General features: G+C 40.5%; 1 protein-coding gene across 1 annotated transcript in view; it reads right to left on the bottom strand.

Annotated features, from left to right (window-relative positions):
• Positions 1 to 211: 211 nt before the first annotated feature.
• The window catches only part of LRFN2 (leucine rich repeat and fibronectin type III domain containing 2), a 172,935-nt gene continuing 150,772 nt past the window's right edge, over positions 212 to 22,374 (bottom strand). The window contains exon 3 of the mRNA XM_068411181.1: positions 212 to 2,053. Within this exon, the coding sequence (XP_068267282.1) occupies positions 1,135 to 2,053 (919 nt within the window). The 3' untranslated portion in view covers positions 212 to 1,134. The remainder of the gene's footprint in view (positions 2,054 to 22,374) is intronic.

The raw sequence follows: 22,374 nt of genomic DNA, 5'->3' as shown, positions 1-22,374 counted from the left end.
ACACAAAAACTTACATTTCCTGTGATGCTACTGATACAGTCAAGCCGTGTCATGGTGACTGTACAAAGAGCTTTTGCCAAAATAGGGTGAAAGTCTGTGTTTTCTTTGTCAGTTGAACAGAGTGACAGTGTGACCTTTGCCAGAAGAAATTGGTATTCATAATGTGGAGAGTGCACAGGAGCCACTTTTGTTTTCCCTTTCTTTAGCAGGAAATATTGATTACTATTTTTCCCATTTTTGATAGCAACACCCCTACAGATATCAACAACTGTTGGAATCTGCCTTGAGCACTGACAAGCAGAGACTATGAAGAAGATGGAAGAAAGATGATGATTTTTTTAAAATTTATTAGCCCCTAGATTTAATTTTTCCTGGGACATAAAGGGGTGGTATTGGAGGTGGGTTATAGAGTACATCAGAAGTTTGACCTTTGTACATATCTTCTTTTCATCTGGGGGATTTGATGAGACTGAAAACAAAAACAAAAAATGCGTAGAAACATATTTTCTGCTGTGAGGAAAAAACAACTCAAAAGCAGTAATAAGGCCAAACAGAACAGAAATCGTTAAATCCCAACCAAAAGCCCACTCAACAACAAGATATCACAGTTAACACCATGAGATTATGCTGAACAGTTTGCTGATCTGTCCCTGTGGATGCCCTGCCTGAACTTTTGAGAAAGTCACTTGCAATGACAGCCAGATATGTCTTAGCACCTGTCTTATATCCACAGAAGTGTATTTCAGTGGTTAAAAGAAAAGAAAGAGGTGCCCTTCAAAAAAAAAAAAATTGTGCTGTTAAACCTCTCTTCATCCTCCTTGTTTAATCTTGTGTGACAGTTCATCAAGGGTCTGAGTAATTTTTGGAAAGCAATGCTAAACACAACTAGTAAATTCCTTGAAACATTCACGCATGGTTTAGTTGGGGCCAGACAAGACTGATGCCATACGTACCTATTCACATTTCATGACCTTCTTTCTCTTTTAGTATTCCTGTTACTTATTTGTTTACCTATCTTTTTGGCCAGTACAATTGAAAACTTTTCCTCCCCTCTCTTTCCAAATGCATGGCCCTGCAGCAAACCACGCTTTATAACACATGAGGGGAGAAGAGGAGCGGGGGAGACACGGATATTTACACTGTGCTTTCCATTACCCACTCTGAGCTCCCGAAAGTCCCTTTCGCCCCTGTTAGGTCATTGTCATCATACTGCAAAAGCATGCCGTTCACCGAGAGGCTCCTCTTTGTCCAAATGTTTGTTATCTTTTTTGGGTAGGTGCAACACTGAGATGTGGTGAAGTCCCCCATGTCAAAAGAATGGCTACGTTTAGTTTTGCCCTCCAGAGGCAACATGAGGAGGCTGCGAAATTTGGACTCTGGCTGGCCCAGCAGTGGCTCTTTGTCCGAGTGGCGGGCCACTGTGGAAGTTCTGGAGTCTGTCACCTCCTCCTTTTTCTGACATTTCAGTTCCAGGGAGGCAAAAGCTCCCATTAGCCGGTCAATATTGTGTTTTGACCTGGAAGGAGGCCTCCACTTACTGGACAATGTGCCCTGTTCACTTTGGAGGCTACAGTCATCACAGTCGCGGCTATTTGCTGAGCTGGAGGAAGAGGAGATGCTGCTCCGCGCAGACTGACAGTTAAACTCCATAAGTTCATTTCTCACCACCACTTTTGGGTTGACTTGGGGCAAGACTCCGTTCTGAACTGGTTGTGCTCCATTTGTCTGTGAGTAGACATTGCTGACGTTAGACATCTTCCCCTGCGAATTGTTGCAGACCTTATAGCGGACCATGAGTATTACAATGAATACCAACAGAGTTGCCACAATGATGCCTCCAATGATCAGAATCATGGTTCCACCCAGGAACTGGCTGTGCATCGACTGGCACTGAGGGTAGTCCTCTTTGGTGAAGAACTGGGCGCATCCCACAATATTGGTGGCAGTAAGGGTTGTGGCTGTGTCATCCCACATTGCCAGGACACAGAGGTCATAGCCTGTTCCAGAAACAAGGTTGTTTACAACAAAGGCTTTGTTTGTAGCTGGAATCATCCTTTAAAAAAAAAGAAAAAAAAAAAAGAGAAAAAAAACCGGGTTACTCTTGACACTAAGGAAAAGAGAGGAGAACAGGCATAAGAACAGTGTGGTGTTTACTGTGCTGGGTACTGGCAGAGAGGAGTCAGGGCCATGAAATTCAAACATGCATTCAAGCTTCCCAGCTCTTTTCGGTCCAGCATCCCAGCATTCAGTAACGCACAAGTTTTAAGGACCATCTCTCAAATGTGCAATAAAGGGACTAAGAAAAAGCAGACCAAACTAGTCTGGGGGTTTTTCCTCCTCACTTGCGTCTGTCCTAATCTTAAATATATTCAAACCTGAACAAATAACTCAGAATAAAAATATGTGTCCACAAAGAGCAGTTCTTTCTGAGTGTGCAGATGACCCTTGAACTTGCTGAGTCTGAACCTGTTGTTGTCACATCACTTCACGGGTCCCTGAACATTTCCCATCTAACATCAGCAGGCTGATTAACTTATGAAGACAAGGGGCTACATTTAGTTTTCCTATTCCCTGAGAATGCAAGGCAAGCAGGCACTTCTCTCTCTTTCTCCACTCCCCCACCTACTTTCCCCATCCTCCTACTCCCCACTGTGGAAAATATCTCCTAGAAATGCAGCTATCATCTTCTTTGCCAGAAATGTCTCCCTGCAAGCACCTTCCTCTGTATGAGTGAAAAAGAAATACTGGCATTGGCAGTATGGGCTGTGGAAGTGTGAGGAGAGGTAGGAAGATGCAAGATAGAAGCAAGAAGGTTTCTTTAAAATAAAAAATTCTACTCAAATATAAAACCATTTTCAAAAACCAAATAGCTGTGCTCCAAGTTTGGTCATTTATGGATATTATTATTTGGTGTCACAAAATTTAAGCATTCATTTGAACTCATGCAATATTAGAGCATCACTAGCATTCAAAATTAGCAGATGGGAATGAACATGGTCAACCTCCACTTCAAACTGGTGAAAATTGCAGCACATTAGTGGAATACAGCAGAGAATCCCAGATTTGGTGCCTGATGGGTAGCCAAGAATAAAACCAAAGAGATACCCCATGCGTGTTTCTCTTTACTTTCACATAACAGGCTTGAGTGAGAGAAAAAAGCTGAAATTAAACCCAGCCCATTCTGACTTAGAGCTGCAGATCTTTAGCACTAGCAACAAGGGAGCCCTCCAGGCACTTACACCACAGAGCAAGCCGGTGTGAGTGTAATTGGGATGGTAAGGCCTGGCCAGAGGAAAAAGGCATACTCCTTGTCGGAGTGCCAGGCTTTCTTAGCCTCAAATTGTCATCACAGCTAGCGTAAACTGCAGCTCTGCAGACGCCCTTCTGTGCAGTGGGAGGGAACAGGCCTGCGTAGAGAAGCAGCAATGTCAAGGCACTGCAAAGATGAGCTTCTGATCATCTTTGCATTTATGCATTCACACCACTTACACAACCCTTCAGTCTGGCCACAGGCGAGGATGTGGCTCCTTTTTAAAAAGCAAACAAACACACAAAAAAATCTGTAAGGAAAAGAAATATCGGTGGGAGACACCTGGAATATAAACACCACCTGGCAGGTTTACTCAATGTTATATTTGAGATTCTTGGAACATTTATCATCCTAACAGAAGTGCTCTGCACAGACATAGATGAGCTACTCAGAATGAGCTGAGAGGTCATAAAGCAGCCCTCCTGGAAAACTCCAGATATAGCTGCTAAAATGGTTTCTAATAGTCAAAATGGTTGGTCTCAAGCTACTTCTGATTGTTCTCCTCTCCCTGTGGCTCTGAGAATGACACACCACCGGCCACAGCAGCTGGGGCAATGCCTGCACTCTGTTGAATTGTTCAAAGAATTTGATATGCACACACCAAGGCTGATATATGGAATAACAGAATACTATTGATCTTCAAATATTCAAACTCTTGAACAGTTTCACCAATTGCTTCATATCTCCTTCCATATCACCTAGTGCTATGCTCCACTTTCCACCATTACGCCCAGCCACGTACTTAAAAAATTCTGCAATGCGTAAGTCATTCAGAAATTATTTCACTGTGAAACCTCATTACAAACAAGTAGCACTGTTAGCAGAAATAGTCAGCCTTATAAACTGGGTCTTGGACTTGGGTCATAACTCTTGAAAAACAGAGCTGTAGCACCATCTGTTAGAGTGGTTCTTTTTGCTTTACACTGATGAAATAGAGACCTCTATATTCTCTCCAAGCAAACAGCAAACAACTGGGTTTACATAGTATATAGCTTCGCACATATCTTACACATACAGAAATACAATCTTTCAGCGTGTTATAGAAATTTTCACATAATTAATGTAAAAGTTCTTATGAGTTAGAGAGACAAGAATCAATAGGGGTGAAATAGAATAGTGAATACAATAATTAATATAAGTCTATCTGAATAAACACAGGTGGGCTTTCACAATGCATGAATATTGTTCTCAAAGCTCCTTGTGTAATCCTGACCTAGGACTGAAGAAATCATCAATCAAAGCTTAATGAGTAGCTAAGCAGGAGTAGGCCTAGAAGTATTACCTTCTGATGATTTTAGTAAAGGGGATGTATGGTTAACCTTTTCTTTACCTTAAAAGAAATATAGGACACTTAGAAATAAAAATTAGTATAGATAAGGTTTTAAACATAAATTCAGTTGTTTTTAAGGTTGAATGTTTAGGAGACACTGGCGGTGGGAACTGGACTCTGATCAACCTGGATCAGGACGGGACGCTGATCACGACAAGAACATCAAGGACGCCGATCACAGCAAGAACATCGAGGACAGGGTGTCGGCCGGAGTCGGAGCGGAACCAGAACATAAAGATCAGCTAAACAATAGAAAAGAATGGACTTTTGTGGACTCTTGATGAAGGAAGAAAGAGGAATTGAAATAGTTAGTGGATTATTAACAGAAGCTTATGAAATGTTTATGATGTAATTGATTATTAGTTTCTATATAAACCGGTAGTGAATTTGAGTCAGGTACCATTCACTGCGGTGGTGGTCCAACTCTGAGTTGTTAATAAAACCAGCAAACCTAGAGACCCGGACTCTGCCAATTTTCTTTAACAGAATTTGGCACCCCAGATGGGACTCTAGGACACTGCTCTGATTCTCTGAGCATTCCCGTCTCCAACGCCTAATTGCCGGCAACAAGGGTGAGTTCACCTGGTGGTCTTGGGAGCGGGTATACTCAGACACTAGGAGCCTGTGTGTTTAAAATTGCTGAGGAATTTTTTTTGAAACAAAGGTAACCCGGGAAATTAAGGAAAAGGTAAAATGGGAATTGGACCCAGCATTGAAAGGGGGACGCCCCTTGCTGAGGTGTTGGAGAATTGGAATAGAATCCCGTTGACCGGGACATGTGGGAAAAAGAGATTTATTTTGCTGTGTCAAGAAGAATGGCCATTTTTAACTAGGGTCCGAGGTGGAGGACCTAGAGACATCTGACCCTTTAAAGGGACCTTTGATGCGCATAAATTGAGATTCTTAAGGGTAATCCTCGAGGATGAAGGGAGTCAAGATCTTGATTTTTGGTATATTTGGTACTATTGGGCAAATGCAAAGAAAGGCAAAAAAAGAGCCTAAACAAGTGACACCTTCCATTCCTTCAGCGCCCGTGCTGGAGAAATCGAATCCTTTCACTGACAAGGGATTTGGCATGTATCCCATGAGGTTGGAATACATCCCAAACCCTAGAGCTGGACCTGGAGCTCCGCCAGAGGTTCCACCAGTCCAACCTGTTGTGAGACATGAACCTTGGAAACAAGGAGATTTAGTAAACTGGCAATCAAAATGCCACGCATCAGAGAGGATGCTGAAAAATGTGCTGAGATGCTATCTGGCAATTTTACTGATTATTCTCCAAATTGGAATGATGTAAAGACCCTCATGAGAGAGCTCTTTACAGCAGAAGAGAGGAAAAAAACCTTACAAAAGGATCGGGAAATTGCACAAAGAGATCAAACTCAAGGGCTACAGCCCTGGCCCGATCAAAACCCAAACTGGAATTTGGCCACTGAGGATGGCGCCAGACTCCAACGAGAAGCCTTACAGCAACTGGTGGAGGCTGTTCGGCAAGCTGGCAAAAAAAAAAAAAAAAAAAATTACTAATTGGACAAAGGTAATGGAATGTAGGCAAAAACCTGATGAACATCCCAGTGATTACTGGAGTCGGTTAAAAGTTACTCTCCTGAAATATGGAGGAATGACAAGGGACAATTTTCAGGAACCCCTTGCAATCAGTGTATTTGTGGATCAATCTGCACCTGATATTAATAAATATTTCAAAAAACATGCCATGGTGGCAAGGTGAAAGCCTCACAAAGATTCTTGGTATTGCAACCTTTGTATATGATGGGAGAAGTGAAGAGCAAAAGAAACAAGATCAAAGAAAAGAGAGAAAGGAGCGAGAGAGAGAGAGATCAACCTTTCGGCACCGCAACTACTCAGAATTACCAGCGCGGCAGGAGAAGAGGTTTTCCACAAGGCTGTGGAAGGGGAGACCAAGGAAGACAAAGATTCATTCCCTCTCGAACTGATACTCTGGAATGTTTTTTTTTACTGTGGTAATTTAGGGCACATCGTCCGGTGTTGTCCTCTGAGACCACCTTCCAACAATGGTGGGAGAGACGGAGCGGAAAGACCGGGGCGTCCACATTCTCGCTGAGAAATTTATGGATCGGGACTCTGGGATTAAGGTAGATAACGAGGGACTTATCACAGCTAAGGTAAATGGCATTCCTGTTAAATTCTTAATAGATACTGGTGCAACTTTATCATTGTTAAATTTTTATGTGTCACAGTTATCTGATGAATTTGTAAAGGTTACTGGAATTTTGGGTGAAGAGAAGTTGCCGCTTTCTCTTCCCCTTCCTATTGTTTTTGATGATCGTTTGATATGAGGTTGATTTGTTATTTCGCCAACTTCTCCTGTTTCACTATTTGGGAGAGATTTATTACAGGAATTGGAAACACGCATAGATTTAACTCCCAAAGGAATTTGATTGATCATAATGGGAATGCAAACTATAGAAATTCAAGAAGGTGAGCTTAAAATCCCAAAAGAGTTAAAGAATGTATCTTAAAAATTATGGAGTCTCTCCGGAGATGATATTGGACCATTAAAATCTGCAGAACCTGTAGTGATTAAAACAAAAGGAGGGACTCCCCCGTCTATTAGACAATACCCAATTGTGGCAGAAGCTATCCCAAGTATTGGAAAACAAATAAAATCATTTTTGGAAAAGGGGATTTTAAAAGAATGTCAAAGTTACAAAGATGGGGATCCAGAATATAGATTTGTATTTGTAATTGTTCCCCATCCAGTAGTACCTGATCCAAATTTGATTGTTACTCAAATACCTATTTGGGGAAAATTTTACACTGTATTGGATTTGACTGGAGCTTTCTTTAGCATACCTGTGGCTGAGGAAAGCCAGCACATATTTGCCTTCACTTGGCAAGGGAAACAATTAACCTGGACTCGGTTACCCCAGGGATTTACAAGTTCACCAACTATATTCTCCCAAATTTTGAAAAGGAATTTGGCTGATCTGTTTTTTCTGTGTAAGTCTGAATTGATACAATATGTAGATGAGTTATTGTTAGTATATTGTTCAAGGAAGGATTGTGTTACAGACACTCGGTATTTGTGTAATAAATTGGTTGTAAAAGGTCACCGAGCATCTCCATCAAAATTGCAACCCATCAAATGGGGTCTGGAGAGGCAAAAAGCTTTTACAACTCTGAAAGGTGCCTTAATGCAAGCACCGGCTTCAGGTTTACCAGATTATAGTAAACCTTTCAAATTATATTGTGATGAGCAAAAGGGAAATGCTAGAGGAGTTTTAGTCCAAACTTTAGGACCACATGAAAGACCAGTAGCATATTTTTCTGCTCAATTAGATCCAGTTACACAAGGAACACCATTTTGTATAAAATCAGTAGCTGCAGCAGCAGAAATGGTAGAAAAAATGTAGATCAATAGTGCTGGGACATCCCCTAACCGTATGCGTACCCCATGAAGTTGAAATATTATTGAAACAATATGCAGAAAAATCACTTTCACCGCAACGGGCACATAGATATGAACTGGTTTTACTTTTGGCTGACAACATCACACTTCAAAGGTACAATACTTTGAATCCAGCCACTTCAATACCTTTGCCGACTGAAGGGGAAAAAGATCAACCTGACTGTACCCAGGTATTAGCAGTATCCAGTAAACCACGCAATGATCTTCAAGACCAACCCCTGAGTGACCCAGACATCAACCTTTTGACAGACGGCTCATCTTTTTACGAAGAAGGAAAAAGGTATACCGGCTTTGCAGTAACAACAGAAAAAACTGTGTTAAAAGCTAATCCTCTTCCTAGTGCTGTGGGTGCACAAGGTGCAGAAATCATAGCACTTACTGAGGCTGCAAAGTTAGCAAGAGGCTTAAAAGCTAACATTTATACAGACTCTAAATACGCTTTTGGAGTTTGTCATGCTACAGGTACCCTGTGGAAAGAGAGAGGATTTTTGACCTCAGCTGGAAAAACCATTGCACATGGAAAGGAGGTACGTGAACTTTTAGAAGCTATACAGTTACCTGCACAAATAGCAATAATTTATATAAAAGCTCACACAAACCACCAAGATGCACTGTCGCGAGGAAATCACTTGGCTGATCAAGCTGCGAAAGCTGCAGCCAAACAAATTCATCTTATTATGGCAGTTTTGTGTGCAGCAGAGAAACTTGACAGGCTTCCAAGTGCAGAAGAGATGTATGAGGCTCTTCCAGAAGAAGAAATGAAATTTTGGAGACAACTTGGAGCGGAACAACAGGATGGACAATGGACATTGGCCAACAAGCCTCTACTCCCAAAAAGGTATTTACTACCTCTTGTTCGGTGGTTCCATGAAAAATGCCATGGGGGACCTGAGGGACTTGCACAAAGAATTCAACGGCTGTGGGCTGCACTCGGAGTCTGCTCCGCAGTGAAAAGGATTACTGAAAGCTGTAAACTTTGCTGACAATATGCTACCACTAGGATTCAGCCACCTCAAGGTAAAAGACCGCCCGTGGTGTTTCCTTTTCAAGGATTACAAAGTGATTATGCTGAAATGCCAAAGGCAATGGGGTATTCATACTTGTTAGTGATTGTAGATCAATTATCAGGATGGGTAGAAGCCTTCCCAGCAAGAAAGAATGATTCAAAAACTGTAGTGAAAGCGCTGTTGAAAGAGTTAATACCCCAATATGGAGTTCCTGAAGTAATTGATTCGGATAGAGGAGCTCATTTTTCAGCAGCGATTCTGTTCCAAGTTTATAATGCTTTAGGAGTCACAGGGAACTTACATACACCCTATCACCCTGAGTCCTCTGGACAGGTAGAAAGAATGAACAGGACCATAAAGGAAAAGATTGTTAAAGTGTGTAAAACAACAGGGTTGAAATGGCCAGAGGCTTTGAATTTGGTTCTGTGGGACATTCGGAACACACCCAGACAACCTGTTGGGTTATTGCCAGCAGAAATATTGTTTGGGTGAGTTTTGGCTGTTCCAGGCACTTATTTGCCAGGAAAAAAAAAAAAAAAAAAAAAAAAAAAGTTTATTGGATGGAGATGAACGAGTGACACAATATATACTATACTTACAAAATTCTTTCTTTGAAATGCGAAAGCATGCCTATTGGTATCGAGGTGGATCTCCTGAGATACAAGTACATAATATTCAACCAGGAAACAAAGTATTGATAAAAAACTTTAAGAGGAAAAATAGATTTGAACCAAAATGGGAAGGACCCTATGTTGTACTTTTAACTTCTCTTTTTATGCTGTCAAAGTTGCAGGGAAAGAAACCTGGATCCATCATTCTCATGTCCGCAAGGAACCCGAGGAAAGATGAAATATTTAGTTTGTTCCTTTTTTTTTTTTTTTCCATCTGTAAATGTTGCTGTTTCACCTTGTGTAAGATTGCTATTCGTTACCAAGATTTCAATACCAATGCCTCTCGTGTGCTTTATAAGAATTATTCTTGGTGATCTGCAGGCTTCTTTATAGCAATTGAGACAAAGACTGGGGAACTCAGTTTTACATGTAGCTATCCAAAGATTGAGCCCAGAGGAATTATTTATCAATTTGGAAAAAACCCAATAATAAATATATCTGGGGAGATGATAGAAAAATTAGCCAATGCCTCAATGCACGGATTTCTGACATTGCAAAAGGAAATTACAGAGCTCTCTAAAATCACAATTCAAACTAGAATGGCTCTAGATATGATATTAGCCTCACAAGGAGGAGTGTGTACAGTTTTAAATGATAGTTGCTCTATGTACACAGACCGATCAGGAGAACTACTCAAAATTTGCACAAAATTTGGGAAGTGAGTTCTGTGATGCAAAAGGTAGAAAGGGACGACACCTCATGGGGATTTACTGAAACACTCTCTTGGCTCACATCTTGGTTCCCAGACTTGGCCTTATGGATAAAGAAGCTGATTGTAATTGTCTTGCTTATAATTATTGTCCTTGTGATTGTACTAGTGTTGGGACAGTGCTGTGTGAGATGTTTTTCTTCCTTTGCTTCAAAAATAGAATCATCATGGAGATACAAATAATTGCAGGGATGCAATAAAAAACAAAAGGAGGGAATTGTTATAGAAATTTTCACATAATTAATGTAAAAGTTCTTATGAGTTAGAGAGACAAGAATCAATAGGGGTGAAATAGAATAGTGAATACAATAATTAATATAAGTCTATCTGAATAAACACAGGTGGGCTTTCACAATGCATGAATATTGTTCTCAAAGCTCCTTGTGTAATCCTGACCTAGGACTGAAGAAATCATCAATCAAAGCTTAATGAGTAGCTAAGCAGGAGTAGGCCTAGAAGTATTACCTTCTGATGATTTTAGTAAAGGGGATGTATGGTTAACCTTTTCTTTACCTTAAAAGAAATATAGGACACTTAGAAATAAAAATTAGTATAGATAAGGTTTTAAACATAAATTCAGTTGTTTTTAAGGTTGAATGTTTAGGAGACACTGGCGGTGGGAACTGGACTCTGATCAACCTGGATCAGGACGGGACGCTGATCACGACAAGAACATCAAGGACGCCGATCACAGCAAGAACATCGAGGACAGGGTGTCGGCCGGAGTCGGAGCGGAACCAGAACATAAAGATCAGCTAAACAATAGAAAAGAATGGACTTTTGTGGACTCTTGATGAAGGAAGAAAGAGGAATTGAAATAGTTAGTGGATTATTAACAGAAGCTTATGAAATGTTTATGATGTAATTGATTATTAGTTTCTATATAAACCGGTAGTGAATTTGAGTCAGGTACCATTCACTGCGGTGGTGGTCCAACTCTGAGTTGTTAATAAAACCAGCAAACCTAGAGACCCGGACTCTGCCAATTTTCTTTAACACAGCGTAACACACTATGCCAATTTATATAGAGTGAATGCTAAGAACTTCAATCATTCACAACTCGTTTTCTTCAAATACGATTACACACAAGCTTCCAAGGATATGTAACTGCCTGGAATATTTCAAGGACTGGCAGGTGGTGATAGTGGCACAAAATGTAAAGCCAGTCCATATTTAAATGTACAGCAGTGAGGCCACAACCAGTCCTTAAGCTTGGCCAGGTTAGCTGTATTAAAACTTACCATAAAAGCCTATCTTAGCATTTAAAAGAAACTGAGTAATTTCTAAACTTGATCAGCCCTGGGAGCTACAGCTGTGATAATATTGGGACTAATAATAGCTTTATAAAGGATCACAGTTGCAATCCCAATTATGAAAAAAGCAATCCACTCTCCATATACATCTAAAATGAAGAATTTTGGATGTTTCCATAAATAAACTTGAAATCTTCTTGTAAAATATTCAAATTAATGTTATTGTAAAAGAACAGATGAGCATAGGAATATCCAATAAGTTCAAGACTACTAGGAGTTAAGTAATTAGTCCCAGACTCAGTTTTCTAGCTTGCAGGGAAGACGATCTTGTTTTCATGAAGTTGCCAAATTGTAAGGCTATTTTGGCATTTGTCCATGCTTTAGCCCTCCCTCCCCAAACATACTACCAGTCAGCTATGATGGATGACATCTCTTAATGTTCCCCATACCTAGAATCAATGCAGACATATTTTCAGTCTGGGATATTGATGACTCTTTGATTGTCCCCAACACGGGTAGCTGCAAGTTGCCACTTCAATCTTTGCTTTGCTGCTTAACAGGGGGAGTCTCTTCATGGCTGCTCTGTACATCTAGCACAATTAATCATGGACCATTGTGCCCTGCTGTTGGTACTTAATAGCTAGGAGCTGCCACAAAACTAAAACGGGTCATTAAAACTGTGTCTAGGCAGAGATCCTGCAAGGTTTTGTTCAGTCAACTCATCAGCTAAACACAGAAAGTTGATTCCACTTAGCAAGAATCTGTAGTCCGGTTCACTGGAGATCAAAAACAGCTTTTGAAAGTTGTTAGCTTTTGAACTCAGAAGATCCTAGTGCTCACTTGTTAGCCCTCAAATAGCAAACATATTTAATTGCAGCAGTATCTTGAGGCAAGGAACCTGATATTGTTCACTTGCTCTTAAGGGCAGTGTGATCTTGCAGAGATGCTTCTTATCACAGAAGAGGAATAGAGATCTAAATTTGATACTAGCCTTTCTTTAGGCAAAAAAAAAAAAAGAGTAACAGTTAACTAATTGCAAGGGGAGATCAACTAGCAAAACACTTGCTTATTTTTAAACTATAGGTTATGATAAGTTCTAATGTGTACAGTTTAAGGAGCCCAGGAACAGCGAGCACTGGCAAAGCAAATGAATCCTCAAATATGTTAACAGTGTAAGTATAAATGTAGTCCCAGCTAGGACAAGAAGAAATTTGAAGATCTCTTTACGGAAATTTCACTGTCCAGGCACATAAGACACAGTAATTTCTTTCTCCTCTGGTTTATTTTCCTTGGGGTAGGAGGAGCAGGCAAATCTCCTCCACGTTAGTGCCAGGATTTTGTTACCTGATTCTTAAGCTAGTTTCTGAATCCTGTCTGAAGATCAAAATATCCCAAGAACTATTTCTTTAAGAACACAGTTCTGACCTCTCTGAAAATCTTGCCTCTAAGGAATGAAATGAGCATATGGGTCTTACAACTGACCATCTCAATTCACAAAAAAAGCCCTCTTCTCTCACCCTTTGGCACAATAGCATCACTTATTGGAAGAGGAGGAGATTTATGGCCAGGATTGGGGCATGACAGAAGCGTCTGAAATAGAACAGCAATAGACAGATGGTCCTATGAGAGTTTATGTGTGATGCAGAGCTATGAAGCTGCGATGAAAGTTTGCAGGGCTTTTGCAAACAATATATTCCCTTCAATCCATGGAGATTTATGTCTCATTTTGTGAAAGCACCAAAATGAGACCATGAGACCCTTTTTTAAAAAAAGGAAGGGTAGTGCTAACATCCTTCTTTGAAGTCAACCTTATTTTCTACCACTACCGCTAAAAAATCCTTGTTATGTCCTTGTAGACATTGAAAGCAAGCAATTTTGTAATTACTTAATTCAGTGTGGTGATATTAAGAAAATCAGAAAATTACTTATAAATGCAGGAGAAAAAGCTTTGCTGCAGACTTCATTTGTAATCCCAGATGCAAGTGAGCACTGAAGCTTGCAGGGAATGAACTGTGCTGAGAATTTAGGAGACCTGAGTTTTATTCTCTACTTTATCAGTTACACCAATATCAGGCTCTACTTTATCAGTCACTCTCAGTTCCTGAGAAATCATTTTGCTGTACTGTAAGTCTCCTCATTTATAAAATGGGGATAATGCCAGCAATCTCCTTTCAAAAGAGGTCTGTAGTGTATGGAAGGGAATTAGTAGATATTATGATTATACTGTAATATATAAATTGGTTCTTTTCTTCTTTGTAGCACTGGGGATTAGCAGGAGTGAGCTGCTGGTTAATACTCTGGTTATGCAAAACAGACAAATTAGAGAAAAAGCAGATTAGGCTAATTGGCTAGGCAATTCTGCTCATTTTCTCCATTGCAAGAGGGGTATGATACAATCTAGTTTTAGCCTGAAACTGCTTAAATCACAGAACTTGCAGGGACCTGTCAAGGGAATTCCTTTGTGAAGGCACTTGCAAGTCCCAAGGCTCAGTTTTATACTGACTTGCTAGACTATGTTGCTTTTCTCATGGTCCCTTTTTTTGTATTATACAGGGCTAAATACAGAATCACACAGAATCACAGAATCAACCAGGTTGGAAGAGACCTCAGGGATCATCGAGTCCAACCGTTGCCCTGACACCACCCTGTCAACTAGACCATGGCACTAAGTGCCATGTCTATACTTTTCTTAAACACATTCAGAGATGGTGACTCCACCACCTCCCCGGGCAGCCCTTTCCAATGTCTAATAACCCTTTCTGAAAAGAAATTCTTCCTAATGTCCAACCTGAACCTCCCCTGGTGAAGCTTGAGGCTGTGCCCTCTTGTCCTATCGCTAGTTGCCTGGGAGAAGAGGCCAACTCCCACTTCACTACAACCTCCCTTCAGGTAGGTGTAGACTGCGATAAGGTCACCTCTGAGCCTCCTCTTCTCCAGGCTAAACAACCCCAGCTCCCTCAGCTGTTCCCCATAGGTCAGACCCTCCAGACCCTTCACCAGCTTGGTCGCCCTCCTCTGGACTCGCTCCAACACCTCAACATCTTTCTTGAAGTGCGGGGCTCAGAACTGAACACAGTACTCAAGATGCGGCCTCACCAGTGCCGAGTAGAGAGGGATGATCACTTCCCTAGACCGGCTGGCTACACTATTCCTAATAGAGACCAGGATGCCATTGGCCTTCTTGGCCACCTGGGCACACTGCTGGCTCATGTTTAGCCAGCTGTCGATCAGCACCCCCAGGTCTCTTTCCACCGGGCCACGTTCTAACCGCTCTTTCCCCAGCCTGTAGAGCTGCATGGGGTTGTTGTGGCCCAAGTGTAAGACCCGGCACTTGTTCTTGTTGAACCTCATGCCATTGGTCTCGGCCCATCTATCTAACCTGTCCAGATCCCTCCGTAGGGCCTTCCTACCCTCCAGCAGATCGACACTGCCACCCAGCTTGGTGTCATCTGCAAATTTGCTGAGGGTGCACTCAATCCCTACGTCTAGATCATCTATAAAGATATTGAACAGCACCGGCCCCAGAACTGAGCCCTGGAGAACAACGCTAGTGACCGGCCGCCAGTTGGACTTTGCCCCGTTCACCACCACTCTCTGGGCTCGGCCATCCAGCCAGTTTTTAACCCATTTAAGAGTCCACCCATCCAAGCCCCGGGCAGCCAGTTTGTCTAGGAGGATGCTGTGGGAGACAGTGTCGAATGCCTTACTGAAGTCTAGATAGACTACATCCACAGCCCTGCCCTCATCTACTAAGAGGGTCACTTGGTCATAGAAGGAGACCAGGTTGGTCAAGCAGGACCTGCCTTTCATGAATCCATGTTGGCTGGCCCCAATGCCCCGATTGTCCTGCATGTGCCGTATAATGGCACTCAGGATGATCTGTTCCATCACCTTGCCTGGCACCGAGGTCAGGCTGACAGGCCTATAGTTCCCTGGATTGTCCTTCTGACCCTTCTTGTAGATGGGCGTTAACTATCTATATTGCAATACGATTTCTCCTTTTGAAGTGAATGCTAGGAGTTTAAAATGGAAAGTCATGCTAATTTATCAAATGCTTATGTCTGAGGGGAAAAAAAAAAAAGCTTAATTGCTTGGGTGTGAATTTTCTGTGCCTAAGCTGCTCAACCCAAACTCTTCCTGTAAGATTCTATGTCTATATGTGATGTCCCAGGGCAGACACCTCACAAGATATGGTCCATGTCTCTGATGGTAAATTTTCTTTTCTTCCAGAGTGACTTCAGAAAACTATACATATATAGCTTTGTATATCAAAAATAGCCCTTGGGATATTAACTCCTGAACCATGCTGGAAAAAGCATGCAAGGAACTGTACCAAGATACTAGCAGTATAGATGATAGAGTTCTGGTGCATAGGAATGTTTCTGGACCCTCACTAATTTACCAGCGCAGCTGTAGCCTATACACTACTTATGAAGCAACTGCTAAGCATTAGTGCTAAGTATTGTCACTATGCACTATAGTTTGTAATGAAGAGGGGAAAAGGAAGAGGAAGATGGGTGCCAGGGTGAAATAGCTAGTGGTCTGTAAAATCATATTCCAGTTAGCTAGCACACTAACTTTCCTGTATAATAATGCCTTAATGTGAAAATATCAATCTCGGTGTACATTCCTATTCTTAAACTTCCTCTTACACAAAGTTGAATTCACATAAGTGCAAAATATTACCCTGATTGCTCTCAGAACTAGAAACTGATCCAGAAAAGGTTAACACTAGGATCTGTCTAATTTTCATTTTTCAGTGAAAATCTCAAGCCAAAAATTTTCATTTATTTCGTCAATAAGTTTGTCCCCTATTTTAAAACCTTTGGTTTTTTTTCCTTCATTCCAGTTTCACAGGTAATTCGGAAAAAATGATGATTCCAGCTGATCTTCTTTTAAAGTACTGTAGAAGGGTCTGATAGAGTGCTACTTTTCAGGAGAAGTGTCCACCTTCAGTCCCAATGGGATTAAAGTAGGATGTTGGAGAAAGGGGAGAGGGAAAGTATCAATGGTGACATACTGGAGAAAGACTGGCTAAAAAACATGTAAAGGAGTGGGTACAGAGGATGGAGTTCATTGCCTGAAGAAGGACCACATAAAGTATCCTTTAAAGCCTGGTAGATGTAGCTCAATGGCACACAGATCTTTCATTTTACCAGACAGAGATAGTAAAGAGGTGTTATTTCATTGAGGACAGGTAAGGAAAGAAGAAGGAAAAGAAGGTTGAAGTGAGAGAGAATGCGAGAAGAAAAGAGGATAATGAACATTGGTGGCTCTGGCACTTTCAGAGCAGCAGAAAATGATAGAAAGGCAAACAGGTTCAAAGAAGCCATTGGCAGGGCACTATCAGGTACGTGGCTACCATCAAAATGATGGAAGAAGTCCAGGTGGCTACAGAATGGGGACCAAGATCACAAAACCAGCTCAAAATATGGTTGAGTGCAATCAAACATAGGTGAAGATCTTTCAGCAAAAACAAGACAATTTGAAAGACAGTGAAGTGAATCAAGGCAGCAGAAAGAGTTCAGATAATGGACAGAGATTAAGGCTGGAGAAAAGGTCAAAAAAAGATCAGAAGAAGACTAGGAGGATCTAAATTGCAGTGAAAATGTCACACACGATGGATTGCCTGGGAGCAAGAGCAAGTAATTGACAAATTTGGACTGCACAGTTGACATTCTTCTCTGCTGCCAACTTTTGTGATTTCCTTGAAAGTTTTAGGGTGTATACTGTTGTCATTTTTTGCTTGTTTTTACCCCAGAAAGCCACAGTTTATGCAGTTATGAAATGAAAGCAGAATCTAAAATATTATTAAAAATGAAGTAAGCTAACAATGGAGATTAATTTCTGAACCTTCAAATTTAAAAAAAAAAAAAGCCCTTGAATATATATCTTCAGATCTTCCTAAAGACTCAGGAATCAAAAAACAAATACAAAGTACCAAGTATATTACTGTGTGAGATCTCACAGTCTTTTGGCTCCTGATTCAAGATTTTTTAATCTAAGAATCTGAGAAAGACAGAGACCTACTGTGACCTGCATCTCGAAAAAGTGTCAGTTGTATTTCTGGTGTCCTGGGAAAAAAAAAGATAGTTGTTAGCATTAGCAACAGGGCATAATTCCTCTGTCAGTCATGTCAACATAAGGAAATGTCAGATAATACCAGGAGGTAGCCAGACTTGTTCAGTAAACGCTAACTCAACCCAGCATGAATAATTTCCTGCATTTTTTATTTTATTAGTTTTTGGGGATTTTATGACATATAATAGTAATTTTGCCTTCAGATGGAACATTTATTATTAAACACAAATCACTTCCTGCTTTTCTGAATCTTGTCTCTTCATCACTCATGCATCCAGCTGCCTGATACAGAATCTGTCTTGTCAAATGAAACACATCATAGTACATATCGTTTCATTATTATTTCCTAATTTGCTTGTTCTCTTTTCTGCTCATTTGGAAAAGTGGGATGGGAGGTACGGAGAAGACAGAGCCAAAAGCAATTGATATGTCTGTCACAACATGGTCAGACAGGGAGATACTGATAATGAATATATCCCCTGTGCTACAGGGGAAAGGAAAAAAAAACCACAAACATTAAACTACTAGCTCAGAGAATATAAATTTCTGGTGATAACTGATAGGCTGCTGAACAGTGTCCCCTAGGGATGCACTGAAGTTATTCAGCATGTGACAGAACAAAGCCTAGGCTTCTAGGGGACATTACTGCACAAGGCTGAGAAAGGGGAACAGTGATACAAGGTACTCTGCTCCCCTCCATTAGCCATTGCTCTAAGAGGAAATGCTCCTCTCTCTATTATTCCCAACCAGATTCTTGCAAACAATAGGGAACTGGTGAGGCACTTCTGGATGAATGAAGACCACCAGAACCATGCTATAATGCCCTGAATCAATGAAGGTGCTCAGTTCAGCTGCCCAGGTGCAAGCCACTGCACTGGGACAACCTCATTTTGGTTAATGTTAGTATGACAACATAAAATTAAACTTTCAAGCTCCTGGATCTATGCTATCACTTCTTTCATGTGTACATGACAGCAGCAAGCATTTAGTGCCCTGATCATTAAATTTTACCTTTAAAGGGAATGCAGACATACCCTGGGAACTTTTGACAGCATAAAAGATAAACCTAGACACACTCAAGCTATTCAGCTACACACAGAACACCTTTCACCTCAATATATCTGAGATACTAACTGCCTCAGAAAAAAAATCCTTACACTAATTCAAATCCAACTAAAACATATTTGAGCTCATTAGTAGAGTAATTGAAAGCCCACACAATATTTCTGTTCGTAAATGTGAAGCTGAAGTATTTATGAAAACAATGCATAACGATACTAATAAATTCACTCTGTATCCTGTTAATGTCGAGTTAGAAAGCTATCATAATTCACAGCAATGTTTCAAAAAGCCAGACAGTAAATATGAGATTAATCAAAAAAATCTCAAGTCAGTAAGTTATTCTACTGATAGTCGCAACAACACATTACAACTACCCCATTTCTAAAGATGGGAAAAGATAAAAGTTTTCCATGAAAGGTGTGTTGAAGTCATCAAGCAGAGTGTGAGACCTGCAACACTCTTTTCCCGGGTTTTTATAGACAAATCTCCCATCCACTTGTCTGAAGTGTCATGCTTATCTCTCTGACTCAAGTAATTTTGAACTCTTTTATGCAAATTTGGACTGTTACACCAGAAAAGTCGTCCTACCGTACCAACAGAGCTTCCCAGAAGAGAAGCAACATTGGAAGTAATGAGCACATTTAGGAGCTCAGAGAAAACTAATTTGCAAAAGGGATTCTGCTGTTTTCCTGACAGAACACAGCTGTGAGATTCAGCTATACGCTGTCCTTTCTTGAGAGTTACAAGAGGGGCTTTTCACTTATTTCTAGGCAGTGAAATCTGTGCAAATTATAACAACAGGATCAAAGGGAGCTGGCTGGGATCATGTAGTGGTTGACAGCTGCCTATCCCCTTTTACTGTAAGAGCTCATGTGAGCTGAGGTGAAGAGGAGGATCTTCAGTGACTTACTAGCAATTTCATTCATACTTAATAAGCAAAGCACTTATGCTAGGCTGTAATTCGTATGTCCTGCAGAAACTCTGTGTCCTATCACATGGACTAATTTTATCTCTGGAAGGTTATGCTGGAATGACAAAAACTCCAGGCACTGCTTGAAGTTATGTTTGCCCGTGTTTTGTAGTTGGCTGGTCAAAGCAAACCCCAGCATGCTGTTTCAGGCTCTTCTGTCACAAAATATTTGTGCACTGGTGGGAGAAGTGTGGTGCTGGCTAACAGCTGACAGGACTATTCTAACTGTTCTAACCAAAATAAAGAGTCTTATCAAGTGAATCAGAGGTCTCACTACCCATAGAAACTATGTATACACTGATATATCAGTCTGTGTAAAAAAGTGTTTCAACATCAGTTTAAGACACAATTTATGCATTATTAAAAAGTTTAATCACATATCATGTAAGTGTTCCCCCACCTCAGTAACTGAACTTGTGGATAGTCTCAAGAGATTGGGAATGGTTATCTACCAGGATCTCGAGCACCTCTCTTATTATGAAGTTTAAAAAATTAGTTTAATTCCCAGTGGAGTGGAAGGGAGAACTGCATTTGCCAATTCTCAAAAAATGAGATAAACATCAACTCACCAAAGATACATCCAGAGCATACCTATATTCAGAGAAGAACATAACCATGATTTAGAAACATGAAAACATATTTATTCAAAGAGATTTTTACCATCACTGGCAGGTTGAAAAGCAAGAAGAAAAACTGTAAGACTGAGGATACAACCCTCTAGCCTCTCAGCAAACACTGGAAGTACCTTTTACCATTTAAAAAGGATACAGCAGAATTGCTTGCTTCTTGTAAATTAAGAAAACTTATTGAAAAACAATAAAAGGAATTTTGAATACCAAACTTTTAGTATCTATCATCAAGCTTTTAGTTTCTGAGTTAGAAGAGGGAGAAAATCCTTTGCAACAAAAATCTCTGTGAAACACGCACAACAATGCACAAGGTAAAGAGAACCAGAATGACTCAGGGTGACTTTTGCAATAACATTGAGGAAAAAAGTGGTTTTTTTCAATTGCAGAATGAGAACACCGGGTGCAAAAATCACTAATAGTCAAAAGCACTCTCTCCTGGGGTGGGGGGGGGAGCAGGGAGGGGAAAAAAGCAGCATAGATATGTAATGAAGGCATTTCCTAAGGCAGAGGTTTGACATTTTGCCGCTTTCTGGGTATTGCATATAAAGCAAAGGAAAACGAAGGCTAGAAGGACTAGACAGGCTAGGAACACATGGAGACTTTGAATTTCAGAATGCTCTACAAAAGGCCAGAACACAGTTACATCCTTTCACTTTGTGATACCAAAATCAGATAAAAGCATTTCTCAGTAACCAGAGACACCCTGTGTCTTTCAAAGCTGAGCCTGAACTGAAACCATACCATATGAAGAGTGACAAATACATTACTGAAAAGGAAAGTAAAATCCATCCAGTAAGAAAACAAGTTTTAATTTATAATGACCCTAGGAGAAAGAAAAGGAGAAGTCAATGATAGATTCCAATAGTAGCCTGATATTATCACCTAGAAATATGTTTCTCTGCTAAAAGATCTTAGGCAAGTGTCACAGATTTCTAGTACGTGAATAAAGTGTACTAAATGTAGTCTACTAGTTCCTCACATGTTACAAATGAGACCCAGAAAACTGAAGGAAGGTGACATGATTCATCTGCTAGGCTAATGGCATGACCTAAAACCTGAATGTAAGCAGTCCAGAAGCCCAGGCTGTACATCCCAATAGTGAACCCATTGCACAGAGGAAAGCATGAGCAGTGTTTATTGGATTTTCTTCCTCCAGGTACTATCCATATACTTTGCAAATACGTATTTGGCCCTCCTCATGTTGTTTCTCACTCACAGAAGGTACACAGAAAGTCTGGAAGTACTTGGAGAGAAATTAAATCCTACTTTTAAGCAAGATTACCTATTAAATGAGTTTACGAATATAGACTGTTCAAATTTGGTGTGTCCCTTTTATTTCAGAGAACCACAACTGATCTGTTTAGGTTTGATGGTGTAACACTAAGGAGAAACTAGAATTTCTTCTCATGTTTCAACTTCTCCAATTGATTAAAGTTTTACCTGTCTCCTGAGATTTACCCACTTACAGCTTAAGTTACGTAGTTTTGCTGAATGTGGTTTTAGGAACAAATAGACTCAGACAATGAGCAGCTGATCAGCAAGTTAATAAGCTTTCACATGAAAACCAAGTACAACAAATGCTAGGTATACCATCAGTCTGTTGATATAGCTACATCCAGAGCTGCTAGATTTACTACTTCTTTACCATGAGTAATTATTACTCATCATACCTGAAGGTTTTTGCAGTCATGGATATTTTATTGTCCGCCAGTAGAACAAAAGCTTCTACACATTATAGGCATCCATATGAGGTCATTACAGATAACGGAAAAGAGCTTGTGAAGAATTTCATTGAAAAATTCTATAAATACTGTGGAATCATAAGCATAAGAGCGCCCTGTACTGTTGAAAGATAAATGAAAGAATGGATTTTTCTTTATCTTTGCTTGAAAAACTTTCAA

This window comes from Nyctibius grandis, chromosome 1 (assembly GCF_013368605.1).
Source record: "Nyctibius grandis isolate bNycGra1 chromosome 1, bNycGra1.pri, whole genome shotgun sequence".
Classification (NCBI taxonomy): domain Eukaryota; kingdom Metazoa; phylum Chordata; class Aves; order Nyctibiiformes; family Nyctibiidae; genus Nyctibius; species Nyctibius grandis.
The sequence above is the reverse complement of the archived record's forward strand: the minus strand, read 5'-3'. Positions and strand labels throughout refer to the sequence as shown.